Here is a 22,059-nt window from a genome sequence, read left to right as displayed (position 1 = left end):
CATGAAACAGCTTATAGGACTGAGGGGTTTGTTTTGATTTTTAAGAGATCATAGACTTGGATAAGATGGTGTCAAGTGCTACTTACTATTTATGCAATACAGATGTTATTCCCTGACCCTGAATTTTTCCATTTCCCCAAAATGGGTATGTAGTGTTTTTGGAGAGACAGTTATCTACACAAGCCAAACTTAAAATACTAAAATACAGAAGTTCTCTTTTTAGAAATTTGAGCATTCTGAAAAATTAACTCAGTATTGTTTCCACTACATTTCTAAATGCATCTTTTTTGGAAGGTAAGCAACAGAGTGACCTTTTCATTTATACAGAAGAATTTAATGCATTACTAAAGGTTTTTATAGCTGAACACTTAAGCCTCACTTCCAGCTGTTTCCCAAATGCCAAAGTGTGCCCACTTCTCCTTCCTTCAAGGCCAGCATCTATCATCTTTTTTTTAACAGATTAATTAAAGCAGAGAGAGCAGTTATGTAGCATGCCTGAAAGTCGTGTTAACAGCAGAAACTGGAATTCATTCATTGTTATCTCCTAATTCAGTATCTTCACCACAAGATCACTCTTCTACCCAATCCTATAGAAGCATGTGTAAGTTTTCAGGGTGCATTTGAAATACAAATGTCACTATAACAACTACATGCAACAGGTTTCAAAGTAAAGTAGTGTGAAGTGACACACTGGAAATGGCTGTTTGAGCCAGTTGCGGACAGGGTGAGAAGCCAGATATCCTGACTGACATCAGTTTAATGTGGACTCTTGGGCAGGTGTATGTATTGTTAGTTTAAAATTGTATAAAGATGTCAGTCAGGAAGGGGGAGCTGGAAAAACTCCCAAGCTGGCAGGATCTCCTCAGAGAAAGGGGAAGAAATAATTATTTAGAAGTAATATTGTTCACACTCAGCGTGAGAGAAATGAGACTCTTGAGACTCTCATGCTGCCATCAAATATAGCGGTTATGCTGTACAACTATGAGCAGCACATAATGAGGAGGAGCATTCTGCCTTGCTTGCTCATGCCCTCAGTTACTTTATGAAATAAAAGTAGAGTTCTTGTCAGGTTCTGAGTTTAAGGCTCTGAGAACATATGTTATTTTTTCATGTTTGTGCTCTGTACATCATGAACAGTAGTAGCAGCAGTGAAAATTTCTCCCTCTATCATGCCAGTAAGCCTTTAGAGACTGCTACCAGAAGGGGGATCAGTCATATTTAGTGACTTATTTGGCTTATGGCTAAGAGCATCTGTACAATCAAAATGTCCCTGGCCACTATCATAATCACAGAGAGATCCATTGGCCATCCTTGTGAATTATCTCTAATGTGTAGTAGTATTAGAAAATGGAACTCCATTCTCCTTTTATGAAGATCTGAAATGCATTTGCTAAGGTTTTCATTTCAGAAACTGAATTGCCTTTGTGTTGCCCTCTCATCTGTCTGTGGCCCATTGCAGAGATGCAGCAGTGCTCGGGCACTCACCAGCGCCAGTTAGGAGGTGACAGAGCTCTCTGGCTGCTGCTCCCTTGTTTGCCTTGCGTGAACCAAACCCAGGGCTGCAGGGTCATGCAGTCTGGGGCAGGGGCCAAAAATACTCATTTTCTGCCTCAGAGAGCTGTGAGATTGGCTCTGCTTCTCCCCAGCCCATGTGCGTGGATGTCAACCTTCCCCTCCTGTTTTCATTTAATAACTCAGACAACTGGAGCAGTGTCGGCTCTGACGTGGAGATCATTCCATTGGCCATAAGTGTGCAAGTGCAAGCATGTGCAGGGCACTCTCACAGTGGGGTAGCTGTCTCAGTGAGAGTGTCTTTGGGCAAAAAGAAGAGTTGAATTTGGCGCTTCATCATCTAATGTGGACCAGTTGAATTTTATTGAGAAGTGCATAGCAGACCCCTATGCTTTTCTGTTATGATTGTGCAAATCTAGTTTTTCATGTTGTTTCTGAGGTGGTGGAAAATAAAGGGCTTTTTGTTTTGAGCCTAGTGGATTATTTCCTGTGAACTCCAAGCCTTTTTTTCCTTTTCTGGTTCTGTGCCCTTCCTCCAAACTCAGGAAAAACAGTTGTCTTGGGCAGCCCTACAGCCACTGAGTAGGAGAGGAGGATATTCACAGCCAGCTCAGCCGGAGCAACGACGGGAATGAGCATTCCTGGCTGAGTGACAAGTAACATCCTTGGACCTGCCGGGAACACCTACACTACTGCCTGGCCTTCCACGACAGTCTGATTTCTGGAAGTTGAGCTGCTAGCGTGTGATGTCAAATGCCATTAGCTAACACGAATGGCAAGACAGACTGGAAGTGTAGCATTTCACAGTGGTTTCAAACAGATGATTTTCGCTCGATCCTTTAATTTCAGGAATGGCTTCGATGTCGGGATGTTCCCGGAAAGTTTTAGTTAGGAATCCCGCGGTCAGCGCTGCACTACGCGGCCAGGCAGCGCGCGGTGGCGGCCGGCGGTTGCCTGCGTTGCCGGGCGCGCTGCCGCAGGGCGAGCCCGCTCCCTCGCCGAGCCCGCTCCCTTCCCGCCGCCGGGATCGGGCGGCCGCGGCCCGGGCGCGGGGAGCCCCTCCGGAGGCGGAGCGCGGCGGGGGCGGGACGCGGCCGCGGCCCTTCCTTTCCCTTCCCTTCCCGCCCCGCAGCCCCGCGGCTCAGCCGGCGCCGCCACGGGCAGTGTCCCGGCGCGCAGGGCTCCGGCGGGGACAGCTCGGGATCCGCGCGGGCCCGGCCCTCCCGGCGCATGAGGCGGCGGGAGCGGCGGGCGGGAGAGGCGCAGAGGAGCGGCCGGAGCCGGGGATCGCCGCGCCGGAGCCCCTAGGATGTCACCATTGTTCAGCTGGGTGGCCAAGGTAGGCGGCGCGGCTCCCGCCGCCCTCCGCGCTCGGGAAGTAAAGTCCAGCCTTAGGGCTTGCAGATGTTCGCGTGTAATTCCAGGCAAGTCACCCACCCCGGGAAGGGAGCGGAGCCCTGCTGTATTGTTCAGCCAGGGAAAAGGAGGAGCACTCAAAGTTAAGTCAACCTGCTGTCTGACATGGCTTGGGTTTAGGGGTTAAAAGCGAAGCTGCAGACTTGTTCTACGTTGCTGCGGATCTGCAGAAGGGGAGAGCTTAAATTAAAACTGCTCGGCAGGCCCGATCTTAGTGCCTTTTGAAGTCTAACGCTACTTTTGCACTCTGGGGAATGTGTAACAGCGCTCCCACTGTTTGTTTTGGAGTCTTTTTTTTTTTTCCATGGTTTTTGTCATGCTCTGAATTTATGAAGAACAATAAGTTGGATTTTAGTGGGACACTTACATGTTTTACTATGACAATGCATGTATCGTGCTGCCTTCTTCATCTGTGTGTCTAGGGCTTCAGTAGGGTTTTCCACTGTAACTGAAATTACATATGGATGCAAAGCAGTAAAGATGGTTAAAGATCTCTAGAATATAGTTTTGAGCTGGTGTTTAAAAAAATTCTAAAGTAACCGTCATTATGAAGGAGCTGCAAATGATATTCTGTCTCAAGGCACAGTTCAACATGTAGAAAAGGACAAGTGTGTGAAACAGCTGTACGGCAGTCAAGAATTGTAGGTCCCTTGAATAAATTAGCTGGGGGAAAAAACATACATCTTGAAATTCAGCAGACAGTGTAGGCTGCTAGGCAGACAACACAAAACCTGATTCTCCCTACTCTGTTGTCAGGTGTAAGTGGTCAGTTGCTTAATTACTTCTGCATCACTCTTCCTGAATATTTAACAGGTGAAATACCTACCCTCAGAAGATACTAAGAGGAAAGTGCTTGATCTGTGACTGTTGCCTTTGTTCAGATTCTCAAATAGAAGGATTTGATCTATTCTGTTTTGAAAAGATTCTGCTGACTTTTAGACACACCCTGAAAAATGGAAATGTATCCTTCTGTCTTTCCACTTGCCTTTTTCCTCGGGGTGAAGACCTGTTGGGTGGAGCACCTGTAGTGACCTCTCCTGTCGCTCCTCAGGCTCTGTCCCGTGCAGAACCTCACACCCAGATCCCGTGTAGCCTGCAGGAGTGACACCGGCTGATCCCCTTCCCGGCTCTTTTAATGTGCTGGTCTCCTGTACAGGTGGCTGCTGGCAAGGACAGGTGATGCCATTGAGTACGTACTTCAAGGATGCCCCCAAGGCATGGCTCATTTCCTTCCCTCCTTGCTCACTTGCCAGCTGGGCAAGGCAGCTAGTCAGAGAGCAGGTGGTGTCGGAGGAGGTCAGAACTTGCAGCACACGGAGCTCACTGTGCTTTTAGAGAAACAATCTCTTGCACAAACGCACTTCAGAGTGCTTTTAGGAGTACTTTCTGTGCTTTCAAAACCAATTATTTCAGTGCTGGTTCTTCACAACTACTTAGTTTTATTCTTTTGATGGCCATTAATTGTCAGCACTAATTTGGGAGGGAAAGCAAGGCAGTGTACTACCTTGATAGAAACATAAAATCAGGCTCTTTAATAGACAAAACTTTCCTGCCTGCCAAAATCTGATCAGTTGTAGGAGCTATTGCTCCTATAAGCTATTGTGGGCTTTCAACACAAATGCAAGCCTTTCCAGTATTTATAAGATGATGGCCCATTCGAGAACAGGGAAGGACTGTAGGAGGAGGAAACTGCCCCCCCTCAAAGGAAAGCTGTCCCCTTGCATCTCTTACTTAAAAATGAGTGACCTCCCACTTACTTAAGTCACCAGGCCTGCAGATATTTACATGTGAAGCAGTTTACTCCCATGTGTTATGAAATTGTCTTCCCTGGTGTTTGTATAAACATTACCTTTTAATATATCTTGTTTACACATTTTTACCTGCAGTTGCACCCAGCTTGTCTCTTACCGACACGCAGGCTCCTTCAGGGCTGAGTTTTGCAGTGCTGCCAGGCTCAGCCATGGGTCCATTCTGGGCTGGAGGATAAAGCCCCACTTGAGTCACATGTGGATTAACATTGCCCCTTTGGCCGTGTGGATGCTGGCTGAACCCCTGTATGATGGCTCTGTGGGTAATGAATTCTAAAGAACTTACTTGTTTTAATATCATACAATTATTTAAATAAAAAAGAATAGTTATACCTGTTTTTCCTGCATGGTTTGATACAAAGTCAAACAACTGACTTAAAGGAAACCTCTGACTAAGCACCTGAAAGCAGAGTCTCTTGGAAGTGTAAACTATGTTTGCACTGCTCTGAGTAGAAAATACAGTTTTGTGCTTTGGTAGATACACCAAGACTATTCATATTCAATTTAGATTACTGAAGTAACTGTTACTAAAAGTAATCTTTGTGGGCTTGAAAAATGTCACAAAAAACACATGCAGAGTTTTAGTGGCAAGCTGACACATTATTAATTCATTAGTAGGAGGTAATAATACAGTGACAAGTGTTATAAATAATTTTATTTCTGTTCCTATAATATTTAATACAGCTTTAGTATAAAAAGAGATTTGTCTTAGTTCTTTACAAATTGCTTAATTTTATAATGCAAGTTTCTATTCAGAAGCAGCTTTACAGAATTAGAGAACTGATTGCTGAAGAAATTGTTCTTCAGCACAGTTCTTAGTGCAAGAAACTGTTTAGAGAATTTTGAGTAAATGTGTCCTCAGATTCTGAGCTAGCTATGAAATATATATAGTTTGTCAAGTTACAAAAAACCCCCCTGTATATAATTTAATAACTGTGTTCAATTTATTTTGTCTGAAGGATTATAAACCAACAAGGAACCAGTAAAGAAAATAACTAAGATAGAATGCAAAGCAAAGTTACACAATTTAATTCAAGGTTTCTTCTATAATTATTAAGCGATGCTCCTTCCTGAGGGGAGCTGCAAGTGATAGAGTTTGGTGCTGAAGCTTGAGGAACCTCACTTATTGCCACCAGCACTGGAAGAAAAGGATGGGTTTACAGTGTAGCTGTCCCCAGCTGGGTTGGCTACTCTTGGACCTTGAGTTGAGAAAGCCAATTGTTTGGATTCCTTCTCCTATGAAAATCAGATTTTAGGGTGTATTCACAGTAGACGCTCTGGAATTCCAACAGCAAAACAAGAAGTAAGTTTTAGTTTGGTTTGGGTTTTTTTCAAGGATTTCTGACTTGGAAGGGCCTGTGAGCCTTCCATAGTTTGGGAAGCTCTCAAGCCATCAACAAAGAAAGTTTCTGTCCTATTCAGTGCAGCAAGATGTGGTTACTTGGCTTGTGCCATGAAACATTACTGAAAAAGTAATCATAATATTGGACCATGCCAGTTATGTTTCCTGTAATCCTGATACAGCTTTTTATTCTGTGTTAGAATTGATATTGCTGCTGTTTTGCCATCATTCCTACTATTCCTTTTCTTTGTGTAACAGAGTGCCTAGTAGACCTCTGGAGGAGCATGCATGGGAGTAATTATATACTTCTTAGTTTAGGTCAGAAGCTACAAAAGAAATTAATTTGCCTTCTGCAAAGGAATGAATAGGAATGAGAGACTAAAAATCATGATGGCCAAGTAACCCCCTCCTGCTTTTTTTTTTTTTTTGTCCTTTTTAAGAGTGTTCTGAAAGGATGATTTTGGCTTTTTTTGCTGTTCTGTTCTAGGGTGTATCCCACTCATTTATGACTATGTTTTGCTCCATTTTAACTGACATGCCTCTTTCTTTTATTCCCCATAGCTTCCAGCAAAGTTGAGCACCTTTGGTCATCTTTAATCCCTCAGTGAATGATTTACATTTTAGCCAAACAAATAAAGTTTTGGTCTCTTAAGGAGCCTTCATAACCAGCCATTTTAAAACAGTCTAGAGCCAAAAAAACTTAAACATTTGTTAAACCTGTCTTACTTTTAAGCTCATCTTACTTATGATAAATTATTTGGGTAGGTGAATAAGTGGCAGTGGTATTCTGTGGGGTGCAACTCTTGTTTGTGCTACTGCATTTATCCCTGATAACCCTAATTGTAAAGGAATTTGAATACTTGCATACTGTATCAAGAATCAAGTAGTTAATGAGAGCTAGTGCCAGGGAAGAATTGGGAATTGCTGAGGAGGGAAGGCTCAAAAGCCACAGTTTTGCTTGTGGAAGAATCTCCTTGAAGCCATTGACGCTGTGGGTAGGGCTGAAAGGACAGACCCTCGCTTGTCTCCCAGGCTGGGTGCCAGCAGTGGAGCAAAGAGAAAGTGCAGATTTCTGCCAGAACTGTGTTTTGGTGCCCAAGCTTGCACAATGCCCTTGTCAGAGAACACTACATTTCTGCTCGGTGTGATTCTCCAGGTCAGTTTCTGTTGGGGTAAAATGTTGTTGCCCATTGACAGCTTTCAGATAAATGCTGATTATCACCAAACACGGAGCAGTTGAAATGCTCTGCTCTCTGTATGCCAGTCACTCCCGCCCGCCCCTGCGGGGGCCCGGCTGATGACTGAGGAATATGCGCTCAGCATTGGAAATGAAGTCAGCCCTGTGGTGAAACCCCTCACTTACTCAGCACTTAAGTTCTCTTTGGAACTATTTGCTTTTATTCTTCATCCTTCCAGTTCTTTTTCTGCGTGCCAGGCTCAAATTGCACCTGCTGTGCTTAGGTGTTCCCCATTTGATGGGAGAGGGCTGGAATATGGTCGCTAACATGGCGTTTGTGTGGCTGCACAGGTGTAGCAGGGCAGTGTCCTCTGCATTTGTCAGCTACGTTAGGGGTGCTTAGTAAGGAGCAGAGCTTTCCACAGAGAAATTCCTGGCCATGTAGATTGCAGTTTAACAAGGTTTTTCTCTTGAATCATTTATGCCTTTCTGAATTAATTTCTCATGAGTATCTTCTTTCAGGTTCATGTTGACCTTCAGATTTAACAAGCCAAGCCTGACAAGGTAGCTGAGCTTGCTCTTTTGTACAGGTTCTGTCCTCTGCAATTCAAAACAGAACTTTTAGCCTCTAGTCAAACACCATTTGTTTTTCTTTGCTGACAGGCACTCTGGAAGTTGGTGCTAGCTGTCTTCATGTGGTTAACATGTTCTGAGCCAACCAGTAGTAAAACTACTAGTAAATCCTGCAGGATTAGGGAAAACCCCAGGTTGTATCAAAGATAGATAATACAACTAAGAGTTTATTTGGATTTTTTTTCCATATATACATTTGTCTGCAGCACTGCATTTTAACTTTATTTGCCTTACAATTGATGATTTAAAAGACTGTTTCACATCATAGCCTTTTTTTGAAAGGCTACTGTAACGAAGCAGTCGTGTACTAGAGGTATTCATGAGAGCACCAAAGCACCAGTTCCACTCTGGGTCCCTTAAATAGAAATATCCTTAGGGAAAAGTCAGGTAAAGGAACCTTTGTGGTTCCTAACTTCCCATCGTCCTGCATGTAGAAGCTGCAGCATTTCTGAGAAACTTCTGCTTTAAGGAGTTGTTGGAATTTTTTACTGGGCTATCTAATAAAAGCTTTAAATACTTTTAAGAAGTCTTCTGAACCATTTTATTTTAAATTTGAAGGAGCTCAGGTTGTGTATGGTGTACAGAGGTTGACTAATGACTTAACAAGTAAATCCTCAATGGACTTATTAAATTATTATTTAATTAACAGAATTACAGCTTGGCTTTTTTTTTTTTAATTAGAAGCCTTTTACAGCTCTACTGTTCAAGCTGAAATTCTTATGGATGGTAATGACTCAGAGGAAAAACATTCTCAGACTCTGTTTTGGTAGTATTTTACATATCAGTTAAGATACACAAAATATGTCAAGAGATGCTTACTAATTTGTATGGGGAGGTGAGGCAGCAGAGCTGGGAAAAGCAGCCAGAACTTAAAGAGCAGAAGCTTAGGCAGAGGAATGACTTTAACTACTGTGTATTGGTTTTGTCACTGAGTTAACTCTACTGAATTGTATTTGAATTGCTTTCAGTTACTCTTGCTTTTAAATCAAGTTACAATAACAAATCATGAGATGCAATAATGCATAAATATAGAATTTTAATAGGAGTGTTTTCACAGGATAAACTGAGTTGGAAGGGAGCCACTAGGATGAAGCCCAGCTTCCTGGCCCTGCACAAGGCAGCCCCAAGAATCACACCACGTGCATCATCCAAATGCTTCTGGAACTCTGTCAGGCTTAGTGCTGTGACCACTTCCCTGAAGAGCCTGTTCAGTGCCCAGCCACCGTCTGGGCTTTGTTGAATATCCAACCTAAACTTCCCTGACACAACTGCAGGCCATTCCTTCACATCCTGTCAACTGGTCATCATAAAGAAGAGATCAGTGTCTGCCCCTCCTCTTCCCCTCAGGAGGAAGTTGTAGACTGCAATGAGGTCTCTCTTCAGTCTTCTTTTCTTGAGGCTGAATCAGCCGAGTGCCCTCAGCCACTCCTCATACGGCTTCCCCTCAAGGCCCTTCACCATCCTCATTGCTCTCCTTTGTGCACATTCTAGCAGCTTTGTACCCTTATTATACTGTGGTACCCCAAACTGCCCCCAGCACTCGAGGTGAGGCTGCCCCAGAGCAGAGCAGGACAATCCCCTCCCTTGCCTGGCTGGCCATGCTGTGCCTGATGCCCCCCAGGACAGGGTTGTCCCTCCTGGCTCCCAGGGCACTGCTGGCTCATGTTCAACTTGTTACGGACCAGGACCCCCGGATCCCTTTCCATGCCACTGCTGTCCAGCATCTCATTCCCATGTCTGTCTGTACATCTGGGTTTGCCCCATTCCAGGTGCAGCATCTGGCACTTTCCCTTGTTAAACTTCTAGATTTGGTGATTGCCCAGTCTGCTACTTTATTGAGCTTGCTCTGCAGGGCCTCCTCGCCTTTGAGAGGGTCACAGCTCCTCCCAGTTTTCTATCATCTGCAAACTTGCTTAGTATCCATTTTTTTTTGAAGTAAAATCTTTCTGAAAAGCATGGTTTTCTTGCTGAGAAGCAACAGGGAGGTTCAGGCACCTTTTCAGTGGACCTGTTTCAGTGGGCTAGTGTGTAACAACAGGTTTCTGCTGCCTCTTTTCCCTTGTGCTTTCAAGTTCCCAAAAGGCCAGGCCAGTATTCCTAGATCAGCTGGCCAGGGGCACAAAAGCTGCAGTTCTTAGCCTGGATGAAATCCCCTGTAGGTTGCATCTATGTCAGTAAGTGCCATACAGCAACATGTTGTTCAAGGGGGGGCTGCTGGTGCTGAGGATGGGTTCTGTGCCTCACTCTGGGAAGTGACTTTCACTTCGAATTGGCCCTAATTTGGTGCTCTGAACCAAATGCCTGTTCGCAGTGAAATGTATCACAAAATGAAGGTTTAGTTCTGTGTAAATGGGTGACAGTTCTGGTGTTTTGAGACATCCCCATAATGTCGTCTGTCACACAAGAAGTGGAATGGAAGAATCCACTCTCAAACACATTCCTGGTTCAAAATAAAATAGTTAAATAATCACACCAGATTATACTTGAGAGTCCAATTAGAGAAGCTGGACAAACAGCATACACGTGGCTTTGGCTGTGTGGACACACGGTGGCACAATGGATGGCTCTGATGTAGGAATTAGGGGCCCATCAGGGAATTTTTGCTTTATTGAGATATAGACCTTTTGGCTAGTGCTTAGTGAAAGTATCAGGCCTGAAGAGGTTATCTGGAATTTCTGTGCCTTAGACTTCTGTCTATAACTAACTGAAGAACTGTGAAGAGAGTATAAAAACATTTGTTGCCTTCCATTTTCAGGGCACTGTGTATGTAAGCACACATGTTGATGGTCACATTTTAAAACCAACTAAATTATTCTGGAGTATCTAGAAGCTTCTTTCCAACTCAAAAAGTTGCTAGCTTTGGACATGTAATGTTTCTCTTTATACCTTTGCAGCACCATCACTGTAATCAAAAAATGGGTTTTATTCCAGGGAAAACCTTTGATATGCAGCTACCAAACAGGATTTTCAGGTACAGATATTCTGTGAAATTGCAGGTTTGGGGAAAACAGGCTGCTTATGCATAGTTGCGCAGGCACATCCCCTGCTACTGAAAATGGCAAAGCTGAGCTAAACTGAACAACTTCTTTCTTTTTCAATGAACCATTTTGGGGAATTTATGTGTTTATTTCAAGGAGCTATATAGCCAAATGTCTTACTTTTACCAGATCTTAACAGTTGCTCACTATATTTACTGAACTATTGGTCTGCCGCTGTAGTACCAATGAGGTGAGCTCACTGAAGCCGTTGTCATGGAAATTTGGATGGTTGGCACTAAATGTTTCATGCTGGTTTTGTTTCTGTGGAGCTTTTTATAGCTTCTAATCTCCTCAAATGCAAGTCATGGAAAAGAGAATTTGTAGAAGTGCTTTGGAGTTTTAGACAATTATGTACAAGGGGCCTGTCTTTAAAACTGTTGTTACTTACCCAGAACCTGAACCAGTAATATGTTTTGGAATTTCAGATTAGGGTATGTCTCACTGGAATACAACCTACAGTTTATCATTCTGTGAAAGCTATTTCTGCTTGACATACAGTCATTGAGGGCTGTCCATTTTAGACTAAAGCATATTTTTTTGTATGCAAACAGTTAATGCAGCTGATGTGGTTTTGTTTATGAAATATGGAATAATATAAAATTATTTATTGTAGTTTGTTATAATTCCATCAGCATTTTTTTCTTCTGTTTTTTTTCCTGTGTCAGCAGAGAAGGATGAAAACTGGTGAACCAACTGCTCTTTTAAGTGAAAGTCAGAGTAGTTTTCATGGGATGTTTAGTCATTACTTTCCCATCCTGCTCTCCTGGGAGTTGACCTGAGGCAGCTGAAATCTGTTACTATATGACAAAGCAGCAAATGTGCTCATCCACAAGCAAATCAGAATTTTGTACCAATCAGGCAGAATGCTGGAAAAAGCTGATCAGCTTCTTCGCTCCAGTTCCCCTGGGGCCTTTGTAAGTTTAATTTTCAAGTAAGATTCTTCCAATTAAAAACATCATCTGTCCCTGTGCCGCCCACCAGCAGCCCTAGGAGGAAGGGCTGTGTGGCTGGCTGTTTGCTTTGGAAGTCTGTCAACTCTGTTGTCAGAGTAAGAGATGGTGTTTTACTCTGCTGCAGATAAAGCTTACACATCATGTCAACCAAAAGCATTCATAGGTTGACTTCCCCCCACTACCTTCCTTTGTGAAAACATCAAAATACATTTTGAGGGGAGGGAGATTTTGACACACATTTGGGTCAGCTGTCAAAAACATTATGTCAGAAATAACCTTAGTTGTAGTGAGGATACACATGGAGTTTTTTTCCTTTCTTGATTTGAGTTGGATATTGATTAGAAGGAAGAAGAATTTCAGGCTTTTTTTAATTTGTAAAGAAATTATATTCGCTTTTGTTTGTTTTGCTCACCCCTGTTTTGCCAGTTGTACCAATTTTGATAACTGCCAGAAGCCCAGGAACAAAGGAGACCAGGAGAGAGCCTGTATGCTACTGTAAAAATGAAATTTAATCTGATTAATAATTCATAAAAAAAGTTACTACCTAATTTCCTTTTTAAGTCCTGATATTGCCTTTCAGTTATAAAACACAAATTCTCCAACCTGCCTCAAAAAAAATCAAAACAGAAAACAACTCTTGTACTGAAAGCTTTGAAATGCCATTGCTGTCTTTTTCCATTTATAGCTATTTAAGAATAGGCTTCCTTCTGTTTCCCACCCCACGGCCTCCAGCAAAGTCCCAAACCTGTCTCAACCCTGTGAAGGGAGCTGCTTGCAGTTCCATCTTGCACCTCTCCCAGAAAAAAGGATTTCATCTCTGTTGATAATGAATGAGCACAGATATTTCTAGGCATTGCTTTACAACAGGTATTGCCTCGTTGTTCAGTACTCACCTTATAAAATGTGAGCAAGGAATTCTGTAGGTATGAACAGCAACTAGACCAGACTAGAAATGCTGTTTTCATTTGTGAAATTGTGTGAAAAGAAACCTTTGAAACAAAATATGGAGAAAATACTTCTGAAGATGTTAATGCCTTATTTGAAATATCTTTTCATTTATTTCACAGTTGTTCCATATAAGTTTGTGGTACTAAATGGAGGAGCTGATAAAACTGTGCAGGATGAAAATAAATGGTTTTTGTTGTAAGGACAGAAAGGACTGGGCAAATATGAATTAGTGAACACCATGTAATAAGCACACCAAGTGTATGGCAGAGTATACCTGTATTCTTCCCAAAAGCACACCTTCTGGGAACAACCCCTTCTGTACCAATCAGGTGGTGTTGCATTTGGAGGTATTCTAAACACACATTTTGCCAACTGCAGTTTGCTTTTGGGTCATGCATTTTCATGGGGAAGGGTCTGAAAGTAAGAAGCAATCTACGACATGGAAGTTTATTCATGGAGAGTAGCCAGCTTTTTTTGTATTACAGGCTTCAAATAAGGTACGCCTTAAAAGCATGTGTAAGAAACCCTTTAAGTGTATCAGCAACATGATGCATCTCTCCTGAGTAGAAAGCACCATCACAAAACAGAGCAGTCCAACTTCAATAGAGTACTGAGTACACTTAAGTTCTACTTCTGAGCTTGTTTACAATACTCCATCAACAGATTCTGCAAATACTGATTTGTTTTTTTTCTAAAAGGAAAGAAAACCTTTTTGTGCCTCTTTAAATTACATGGAGTGCTCTCAAACTCACATGATTTTGCAAAAAGTATGCCCTTTTCTGTCTGGCTGAGGAATCATGAGGAATGTTCTCAAGCTGAGATTTGCCTGTAATATTAAAAGGAATGTGATACTGTGAAAGTGGCATGCAGTACTCATGACATCAATCTGCAGTAGTTTAGCAATATTCTGGAGCTAGCACTTGATGTGTGTGGGAAGTCTATCCTCTTTACAGTTCTTCATGATAATATGTAAACTGTAAAGAGTATGTGTTGGCTACATGGGACTCCATTCTTCAGCCTACTGTGCTTACTGTGTCAGTCATCTCAAACAATGCTAGTGGCATTTATCCTCTCATCCAGGTCAAAAAGAACTAGATTTAAATAGAGAACTCTCTTCTGCCCCACACAGAATATTCTCTGAATTTTAGTGCAGATTCATCAGCTTTTTAAAGCATCCCTGTAAAATTTGAGTCTTAGTCTTATCACCCTCACTTATCCCTTTCTCTGTATAATGCCCATTCAAACTTTACTAAGGAAACCATGCCTACAAATAAATATGTGTATGACTCTTCTTCCTTTCATGGGCCCATGGTGATACTCAGCTGATGAACTCTCCCTTATTAAGGCTGAAACAACACCTTTGTCTTGCTTTTTGTGGGTTTCACAGCCCTTCCTAAGTAACACACCTGCACTGTGGTTATTCCTGCTGGCTGTTACCCTGGCTACCCCTCTCAGCCCTGTGGTTGTGCTCCAACTTGTTCTCCTTTTCAAAGGACATTGATGAGTTCCCTGGTTAAGTGAGACACCCAGTGCATCTTATGCACTATAGAGAGAAATGTGCTAGACCAATGTGTGTGGCTGGTGAAGCTGCTAAGAGTGGCCCAGTTTATAGCTGGTTTAAGAGCAGTGAGGATACAGCAGCAAAATTTTGGTTCATACGTGTTGAGAAGTGAAGTCATGGAGTAGGGGTGACTTGTCTCTCTGTGCACCTGCCAGTCTGAAGTACTTAGGGAGCTGTTGATAAGAATGTCACTTTAGTTCTACCCCTGGTGCACTTGGTATGCACAGAATTGATAGGAGCTTGCAAGGACAGTCATCAGCCAGGGCTGGAAGAGCTGTGAACTCTGTTGTTCCCTGAATTAAATCTGGGTTTGAAAGTGGTTTTGTGGGAGGAATAAAAATCAAATAAAATCTGTTTATTAAGGGTCAATGGCTTAAAATGTTTTAAAATGAGAATTGAAGTTAATGACTGGAAAAAGTCAGGGAGGTGTAGGAGACTGTAGACCAGTCTCTAAGCAAGATAACAGAAGAAGAAAAAGCATGTGAAGACACTTGAGATAAGACCTGAATATAAAGAGCCTTTCACTGAAATAGAAATGAACTGCAAAGTTTATAACTCTTTTCTACCTTGAATTTCTGCTAATGTCAGAGACTAAGAAAATTTTGTCTTGGTGTTCCTATGTGGACTTAGCTGTATGTGACCCCCAGCATCTCATCAAAGTTTGAAGTTGTATCTAATTTGGACGTTTGCCTTGCTTTATGTGGGAGACTGCACCATCAGAGGTCACTTCCAAATTAAGTAATTCTGTAATTTAGGAAGGAGAAATTTTGTAGCATCTCAATTGAAAAGAAGAAGAATATCTATAAACTATATTAATTAAAATGCTTTTGGTTTAAAAATGCCAAACTTCAAATCCTATGAGTGGAGAAAAGTGTTTGAGAAGTCAGTTGACCACTACTGTGGGTTAAGGAGTGGTAAGGGCAGGAAATGCTGATCTGCATTGATTTCTGGACAGTTATTTTGCCACCAGTGTGCTGAAAACAGACCAGCTGCTTTTTATTACATATCAAGCTACTGAAATAAAAACTTTTATGCAGTCTTTTTAAAAATGCAAGTAAATTATGTGCTATGTTACCTTTTATCTGTGTTGCTTACAAAACAACATGTTTAAAAACAATATGTTTAAAAAATTATTTTAATTTCTTCATTCTACTGCTTTTACAAATATTCCATGATTGTAAATAGCTTAGAGGTGACAAAAATATTGCTATCCTTCCTGATACAAATAGAGAGCTTCTCCCATGACATAGCTTCTCCCATAAATAGCTGTGTACCCTATCTTTTCTGTAGTAATACTCTCTACTAAAATCAAGAAGGAAAGATACTAACAGCAAACAGCATTAGATTTCTTGACATATTTTATTGAGCCTGCTCTATTGATCAGGAAAGGAAAACAAATAAAAGCACTTAAAAATAATTCTGATGTCCTCTCTTGCTCGAGTAAGCTAGCAAAATTCAATCAAAACATCTACTTGTTTCAGGAGTTTTGTGAAAGATTTTCAAGGCTTTGTTCTAGCTGGGGTGGTATGAGACCTTCTGTCTGAGGTTCAGCCTAAGAATCTGACCCTAATGATTTTCAGTCTCCAGCAGTTTCTGGAGTCAGTGGCATAAGACCAGTTCCTGTCAGCACAGGTCTGGCTTAGGTTAAACAAAACTCCCTATGTCCTTAAAATCGTTAAGCTGGTGCTTGAGCCTTATGCAGAGACTGGTTGGTATAAATAGGTGGATTTGTACTGCAGGTATAAACATTGCATAGCATCTAGAATAATAAATTATCCCACTTTTTTCTTTTTTCTCCTAGTCCTCCTAGCTGATGTGTTAGCAGTTATTTTTCTGTGGCACGTTTTGCCTTTTTAGCTACTGTGTATAATAGAAACTAATCTTTTTTTTTTAGTCTGGTCTTATTTACCAAAAGTCAGCTGTTGCATTTAGTTGTTACTGTGCTCTGTTCATTAAAATATTTTCTAACTCTTTCTTACATCTACTCACAGGATAAAGACCTTGACCTCTTACATGATTGTATGTAAACTTTCAGGGTGACTGCTAGTTTCAAGGGGTAAAAATGCAACTGCAATTTATGTGAGGGGGAAGAGCTGTTCTTTGTTCTTCAGATGCAGCAAACCCATGCATGCTTAAAAATTACTGCCTTTTGTATTTATTTGGTGCATGGCATAGAAGCTGTAGCTATTTGTCTTGTAACTGAGTAACATGCACTAGGAAGTCTTAGATGTTGGTTTGTATTTTGCTTGAATAGCCACAAGCCAAGTCACGAGAATACTCAGCATTTCAGTTCCCTGCTGTGTCTCTGCAAAGTAAACATTTTCATTATAGCAGAAATAATGTGGTCTGCTTTAAAATAACCCACAAGTCCAGTGTTATTTTTAATGGTTATAGATACATGATCTTTTTCTGTATCTAATTCAGACACTGTAAACAAAACCTTTTCCCTAGTACATTTCATTTGTGTCTTCTGTTCAGCAGGCGTATTTGGCCTGCGGTGATAAGAAGGTAATGCTGTGTTTGGTAAAGGTTCATCGTTGCTTACACTGATGTTCTGTACATAGTTTTGTGGGTTTGGGGAAATAATTTTAGGTCAGCAGCAGTGGTTTTTCTGACTACAGAAATAATCTTTATCCACTAATTATATATTTGCATTAATAAACAAGTCAGAAAACACTTAAGAATAGAAGTATGCTAGAAAAGAGGATTTCCATGGCAGGAAGAAATCCTAACTGTGTGCAACGATCTTTTCCCACTGTCTTAGCAAGTTCAGATTAGAAGGCACAGTTACCAGTAGGCATGTATAAAAGCAGTTGGTATCTAAATCCCCAGGGTGACAGAGGGAGGCGCCTCAGGAGGCCATCTAGTTGAGCCCCCTGCTCAAAGCAGGGTCACCCAGAGCAGGCTGCTCAGCCCATGTCCAGTCAGAGTTTGCTTATCCACAAGGATGGAGACTCTGCAGTCACTCTGGGCAACCTATGCCAGCTTGTAATTAAGTTACCTTTGTAATTAAACTAAAAAGATAAATACCTTGTGTATATAATATATCTTATGTAAACATATTGTGTATCTAATTCTTGTGTTCAGAAAGAGCCCACAGCCTTTAAAAGACTCCAGGCAACATTAACTTAATTCAGGAGCAATTTCATCCTTGCTGCTTTTTGATATAAATTGAAGAGCCATAAAACCTGATTCTGTTTACATCCTAATTAATTTTTGGTGGTTTGCAAGAGATGTGGTTACTGATCACCCAGTGGCATGCTGCTTAATCTGGAAATGTTCCAGCTGTGCTTAATAAACATTTGCCAAGATAAAGCCTACATCTTTATTCTAATAACCTGAAATAATTATATTTATTTTTAACTACTGTTTACTTCATGTTTATTTACTAAGCATCCAGGCCTGTTCACTTGGAGAGCCAGTGTCAGAGGATACAGAGGGCAAGCGGATTGTTCATTTTCCATACTTGCATAAAAAGTCTGGAGTGGTACAGGTAGATAAAAAGAGCACAAATCTTGATTAGGCAAAGAGCATTTCCAGGGCAGTAAGTATTTTGGATTTGTATTTTTATTCATCATGGAACTTGTCTTTACTAATAAAAATAGATAAATGTTTAACATACATAAGTATCGCAGGAAAGTGAGGTGATGATCTGCTGCTTCTGCTGCTTCTACATCAATTGCCTAATCATAAATAATAAAATTTTATTAGCAGGCTGAAAATTTTTTTAGGTCTGTAAGTGAGAACAGAAGAGTCTGTGTTTTTTAGTAAGTGTAGCACGGAAGCCAGCTGTTACTTATCAATGACATGATTCAAGCCCTAGCATGTGTGAAAATAAATAAATAAATACTCCCCTTAATTTTTCATCAAGAGGCCTACTTGGTCTCCTCAGACACAAAGTTGATTAACTACTGCAAAGTCCTTCTGTGTGATGTAGTGTCTTTCCCTAAGCACTGTCTGTATATAAAATATAGCTATGGTTGAATGGCTATTTTGTCAATGTTCAAGGTGTTTGTTAACAAAAAACATTGAAGAAGTTAAATTCAGTAAGTGCATAGATGTGCTGGATCCCTAATGCCTTGTCAGGGCTTTAGCTCAGCTGTAACCCTTGCAGCACCTGCGCTGCTGGAAACTGTCCTTACAGTCATTGAGGTGTGTATAGCTGGGGAAGCTTAACTGTGGTTGAGATAGTGGTCCTCTTTTGGGAGCTGATGTTCCTGGCTTTACCAAAGTAAGCACAGTTCAGAATATGCCTTAGTCCTTTGCTGCTGCCTCTGCAGCCTCAGCAAAAGTGGAGGTGGGATTGCTGGTCTCTGCATGTATCTTGGGCAGCTCAGTAGCAAAATTGCCTATGGCTGGTGAGTCCTGACACTCCCACAAGAGTAAAACATGTTTATTAAAAAGTGCTAAAGCAGTTGCAGCTTCAAATGTGAGTTGAATGAAGTTTTACATTTTACTGTAATTCTGATATGTTATGCCACTCAGAATTGTTTCTATGAAGGAGTGTTGAGTAAATAAAACTGAGGTAGACCTTAAACTCACTGTAGAGCAAATGCATATTGTTTAAGGTACTAAAGATTTGTTATACCCTCAGTGTTGTTCTTGCATAGGATGAAGTTCAGCACAAAGCTGCCTGAGCCCAAGGCTTTCTGACTGGTTTGTGACATATCAGAGAATGGACTTAAAAATTCCTGATCCTGCTTTTCTTGCCCATTCTTCCCTATTGTCTTTGCTGAAAGATTAGCTAATGACTCATGCCTTGTGCTGAAGGGTGAAGTAATGCTTCCTGAGTTCCTATTTTGTAATGTGTTACTGTTTTAAATCCACTAGCTATATGCATGTGAATATCTATGTATCTCTCTCTCTCTTTATCTATCTACCTACCTACCTGCCTATCTATCCATATCTTTGTTTCTTTGTCTGTAAAAGGAATAAAATTGAGGTCTTTATGAGACCTCAGAATATTGCTGAATATTCATTCAGTTTTCACGGTTCAGATTTTTTTCCCCTCAAAGTCCTTTGCGGTTTCCTCAGTTGGTTTATGCACATTACTGCATTATGATTAAGCAATAGGTAACCATAAAAATGTCTGAAAAAAAACAGAGGCCAGGTCTCCAAAATATTCTTTAGGTTTAGAGATGCCTTTTCTCATAGGGGAGGTGGTTCTTCTGGGCTGCTATTTTAGTCTGACATTCCTGGACTTCCTTCTGTACTATCTGCAACCAAAAATTTGTAAGTAAAGCGAGTTCCAGTTGATGCTTGACCGGGGAAATCTGTTTTGTCAGAAAATTAGCACACTTTGCATGGATTTTTCTCAAAGTAAATTTGATAAATAAAACTGGCAGAATTAGCAGTTGTAATCATAGATGGTGGCTTCACACGTTTCGTTACTGCAGGAGCAGCACAGACTGCAGAAGAACCTTAATCTCCTGGGTCAGTCAAAGCAGTGTGATGTAACCAAGCATTGGCCTCGCAGCAGCTTAGCAGAGAGCATATGCCTATCACTGCCATATCAGCAGCTGAGACCGTTTACTGTCCCTCATGTGTCACATGGCAGTTTGGGCTCTAATTACAACATCTGTGATCTGTAGCAGACTGCTGTCTCATACAGTGGCCCTGCAAGTCATACTGTATGTGAGGTAATAATATTTAAAAGTGTCATCTAGGATAGTAGAATAAAAATGAGCATGTAAAACAATGAATATAGTTATTAAAAAATACAGCTATTTACATTTTAAAAAACCCCACCAAACTGCCATAACAATGTAATATGGTATTATGAAGAGGAAAGCAAATTTGCAAGAGACTCATTAACCTACATGACATGAGTGTTTGAGTAAGAGAAGGGAGTGAAAAATAACAGAATAAATAACTTTACTAATTAATTAGTCCATGGCTCCTTGTATGCTTTTTGAAGTACTTTTATCTTTCATTTTGGGTTGGAATGTGTCACATTATAAAGGTTGCTTCAGTGGCAAAAATTTTACTGAAGATGAGAAGAGCATTGCAAGGGATAAAGTTCTTTTGACAAAGTGTTGATGATGATGAACTCCTGGCAAGGAGACAAATGAGAAATTCCTCTTCTCACTGTTTAACTGCTGTAATGTGTCTCTTTAATAAATGCAAGATCACTTCAACTCATCTTTTATTTTTGAAACTAAATCAAAGTATCCTTCCAGGAAAATCACAACAGGGAGCCTCTTGATTTTGCAATTTGTTTGTCATAAAATACCAGATGCTAATGTGTATTTTTTCCCCCTCTTGTAGGTGCCTGAGATTATAAGCTCGATTCGACAAGCTGGAAAAATTGCCCGTCAAGAAGAGTTTCAGAATAATCTCTCAGATGTTGAAGACCCTTTTACCAAAAAGTTTGAGGTGCTCTTCTGTGGACGGGTAACAGTAGCACATAAAAATGCACCTCCAGCACTCATAGATGAATGCATTGAGAAATTCAATCGTGCAAGTTGTACAAAAAATTCAGATTTCAGCTCATCATCCCAGCAACATGAAACTGCCAATAACTTTGGAGGTTTCTCTTTCAGCAGCAAATTGCGGTCTGTGTTCCAGCCCTTGGTCAATGAAGAGGAGGAAAAAAGGCCAATTAGGAAATCTTTTTCTCAACCTGGACTTCGTTCCCTTGCTTTTAAGAAGGATTTCCAAGAGGGAAGCCTTAGGAGTAACAGCTTTGTCAGGTCTTTTGAAGAAGATGCAATTTCACTGAACCTAAAAAGTCAACTCATCTATGGACACAGTGTTGTGCAGCCAACTGACATTGCAGAAAACCGGACTATGTTGTTTACGGTAAAGCAAGATTTGCAGCTTCGGGTGGCCTTTTCACATCTTGGAGTTTGGAGTGGCAGACACCAAAGCAGATGTTCTGACACATGGCAGTTACTTCTTTGATAACTTAATTGCAATTACCAAAGCTTAACTTAAACTTGCCTGTTTCTCTGGAGAGCATTACTTGTTAGTGAGAATTGGCTTACATATTCTAAATAAGTTGATATTAAATAGTTTAAAACAGTACTACCTGAAACCTTGGGCTTCTAAAGAAAGCTTTTAGAAAGTTACTGCAAGTTAGTAGGTAGTTGTGCAATTGCAGAATGCAATTACACTAGCTAGTAACAGCAGAAATAAATTTCCAGGGGAGCAAATTATCTGTAACTAGAGCAGAAGGACCAAACCATGACTGAGAGCTAGTAGACTTTGTCCCATGATAAGCAGTGTAATTGATGAGGGTGCTCCTGCTGCCAGCATGTTTGTGTAATGATGGAGTAGTAGTGGAATAGCTTCCTATGCTACTCCACATGTGTTTCCACTCCTGCCCTGCTTTGGTGTGGTTAGCAATGCCCTTGCCTTGATAGGTGAGCAGCAAAACTCTTTTCTAAGAACTGAGAAGCAAGTAAGGAATGTGGTATTTGCTCCTCTTACAATCCTCATGATGGTAAGCTATATTTTACTTAGCTTGTGTCTTCTGAGCTAGTAATACAAACCTGGAGCTGATTCTGCAAAGACTGACTCTCCTAAGGTCATCTTGGATCCATCAGCTGCTGTTGGAGCTGGGCATTCTTAAGGCCAGTAATAGAATGTGTGCAATTACAGGGCTTTTAAAGCAGGGAAAGAGAATCCTTGAGGAGGCTTGCCACCGTGTTATATCTGTAAAAAGTAGCG

At 41.1% G+C, this 22,059-nt stretch overlaps 1 protein-coding gene across 12 annotated transcripts in view; it reads left to right on the top strand.

Annotated features, from left to right (window-relative positions):
- Positions 1 to 22,059, top strand: part of TBC1D1 (TBC1 domain family member 1) — a 101,725-nt gene that overhangs the window by 27,634 nt on the left and 52,032 nt on the right. For 11 of the 12 annotated variants that reach the window (XM_074541616.1, XM_074541620.1, XM_074541617.1 and 8 more), the window contains one exon: positions 20,656 to 21,189. In XM_074541616.1, the coding sequence (XP_074397717.1) occupies positions 20,656 to 21,189 (534 nt within the window). Of the gene's footprint in view, positions 1 to 2,623; positions 2,852 to 20,655; positions 21,190 to 22,059 lie in introns of those variants that run through there. The other variant, XM_074541621.1, reaches the window with a different exon arrangement.

This window comes from Zonotrichia albicollis, chromosome 5, assembly GCF_047830755.1.
Source record: "Zonotrichia albicollis isolate bZonAlb1 chromosome 5, bZonAlb1.hap1, whole genome shotgun sequence".
Lineage (NCBI taxonomy): Eukaryota > Metazoa > Chordata > Aves > Passeriformes > Passerellidae > Zonotrichia > Zonotrichia albicollis.
This window is presented reverse-complemented; position numbering and strand designations above follow the sequence as displayed.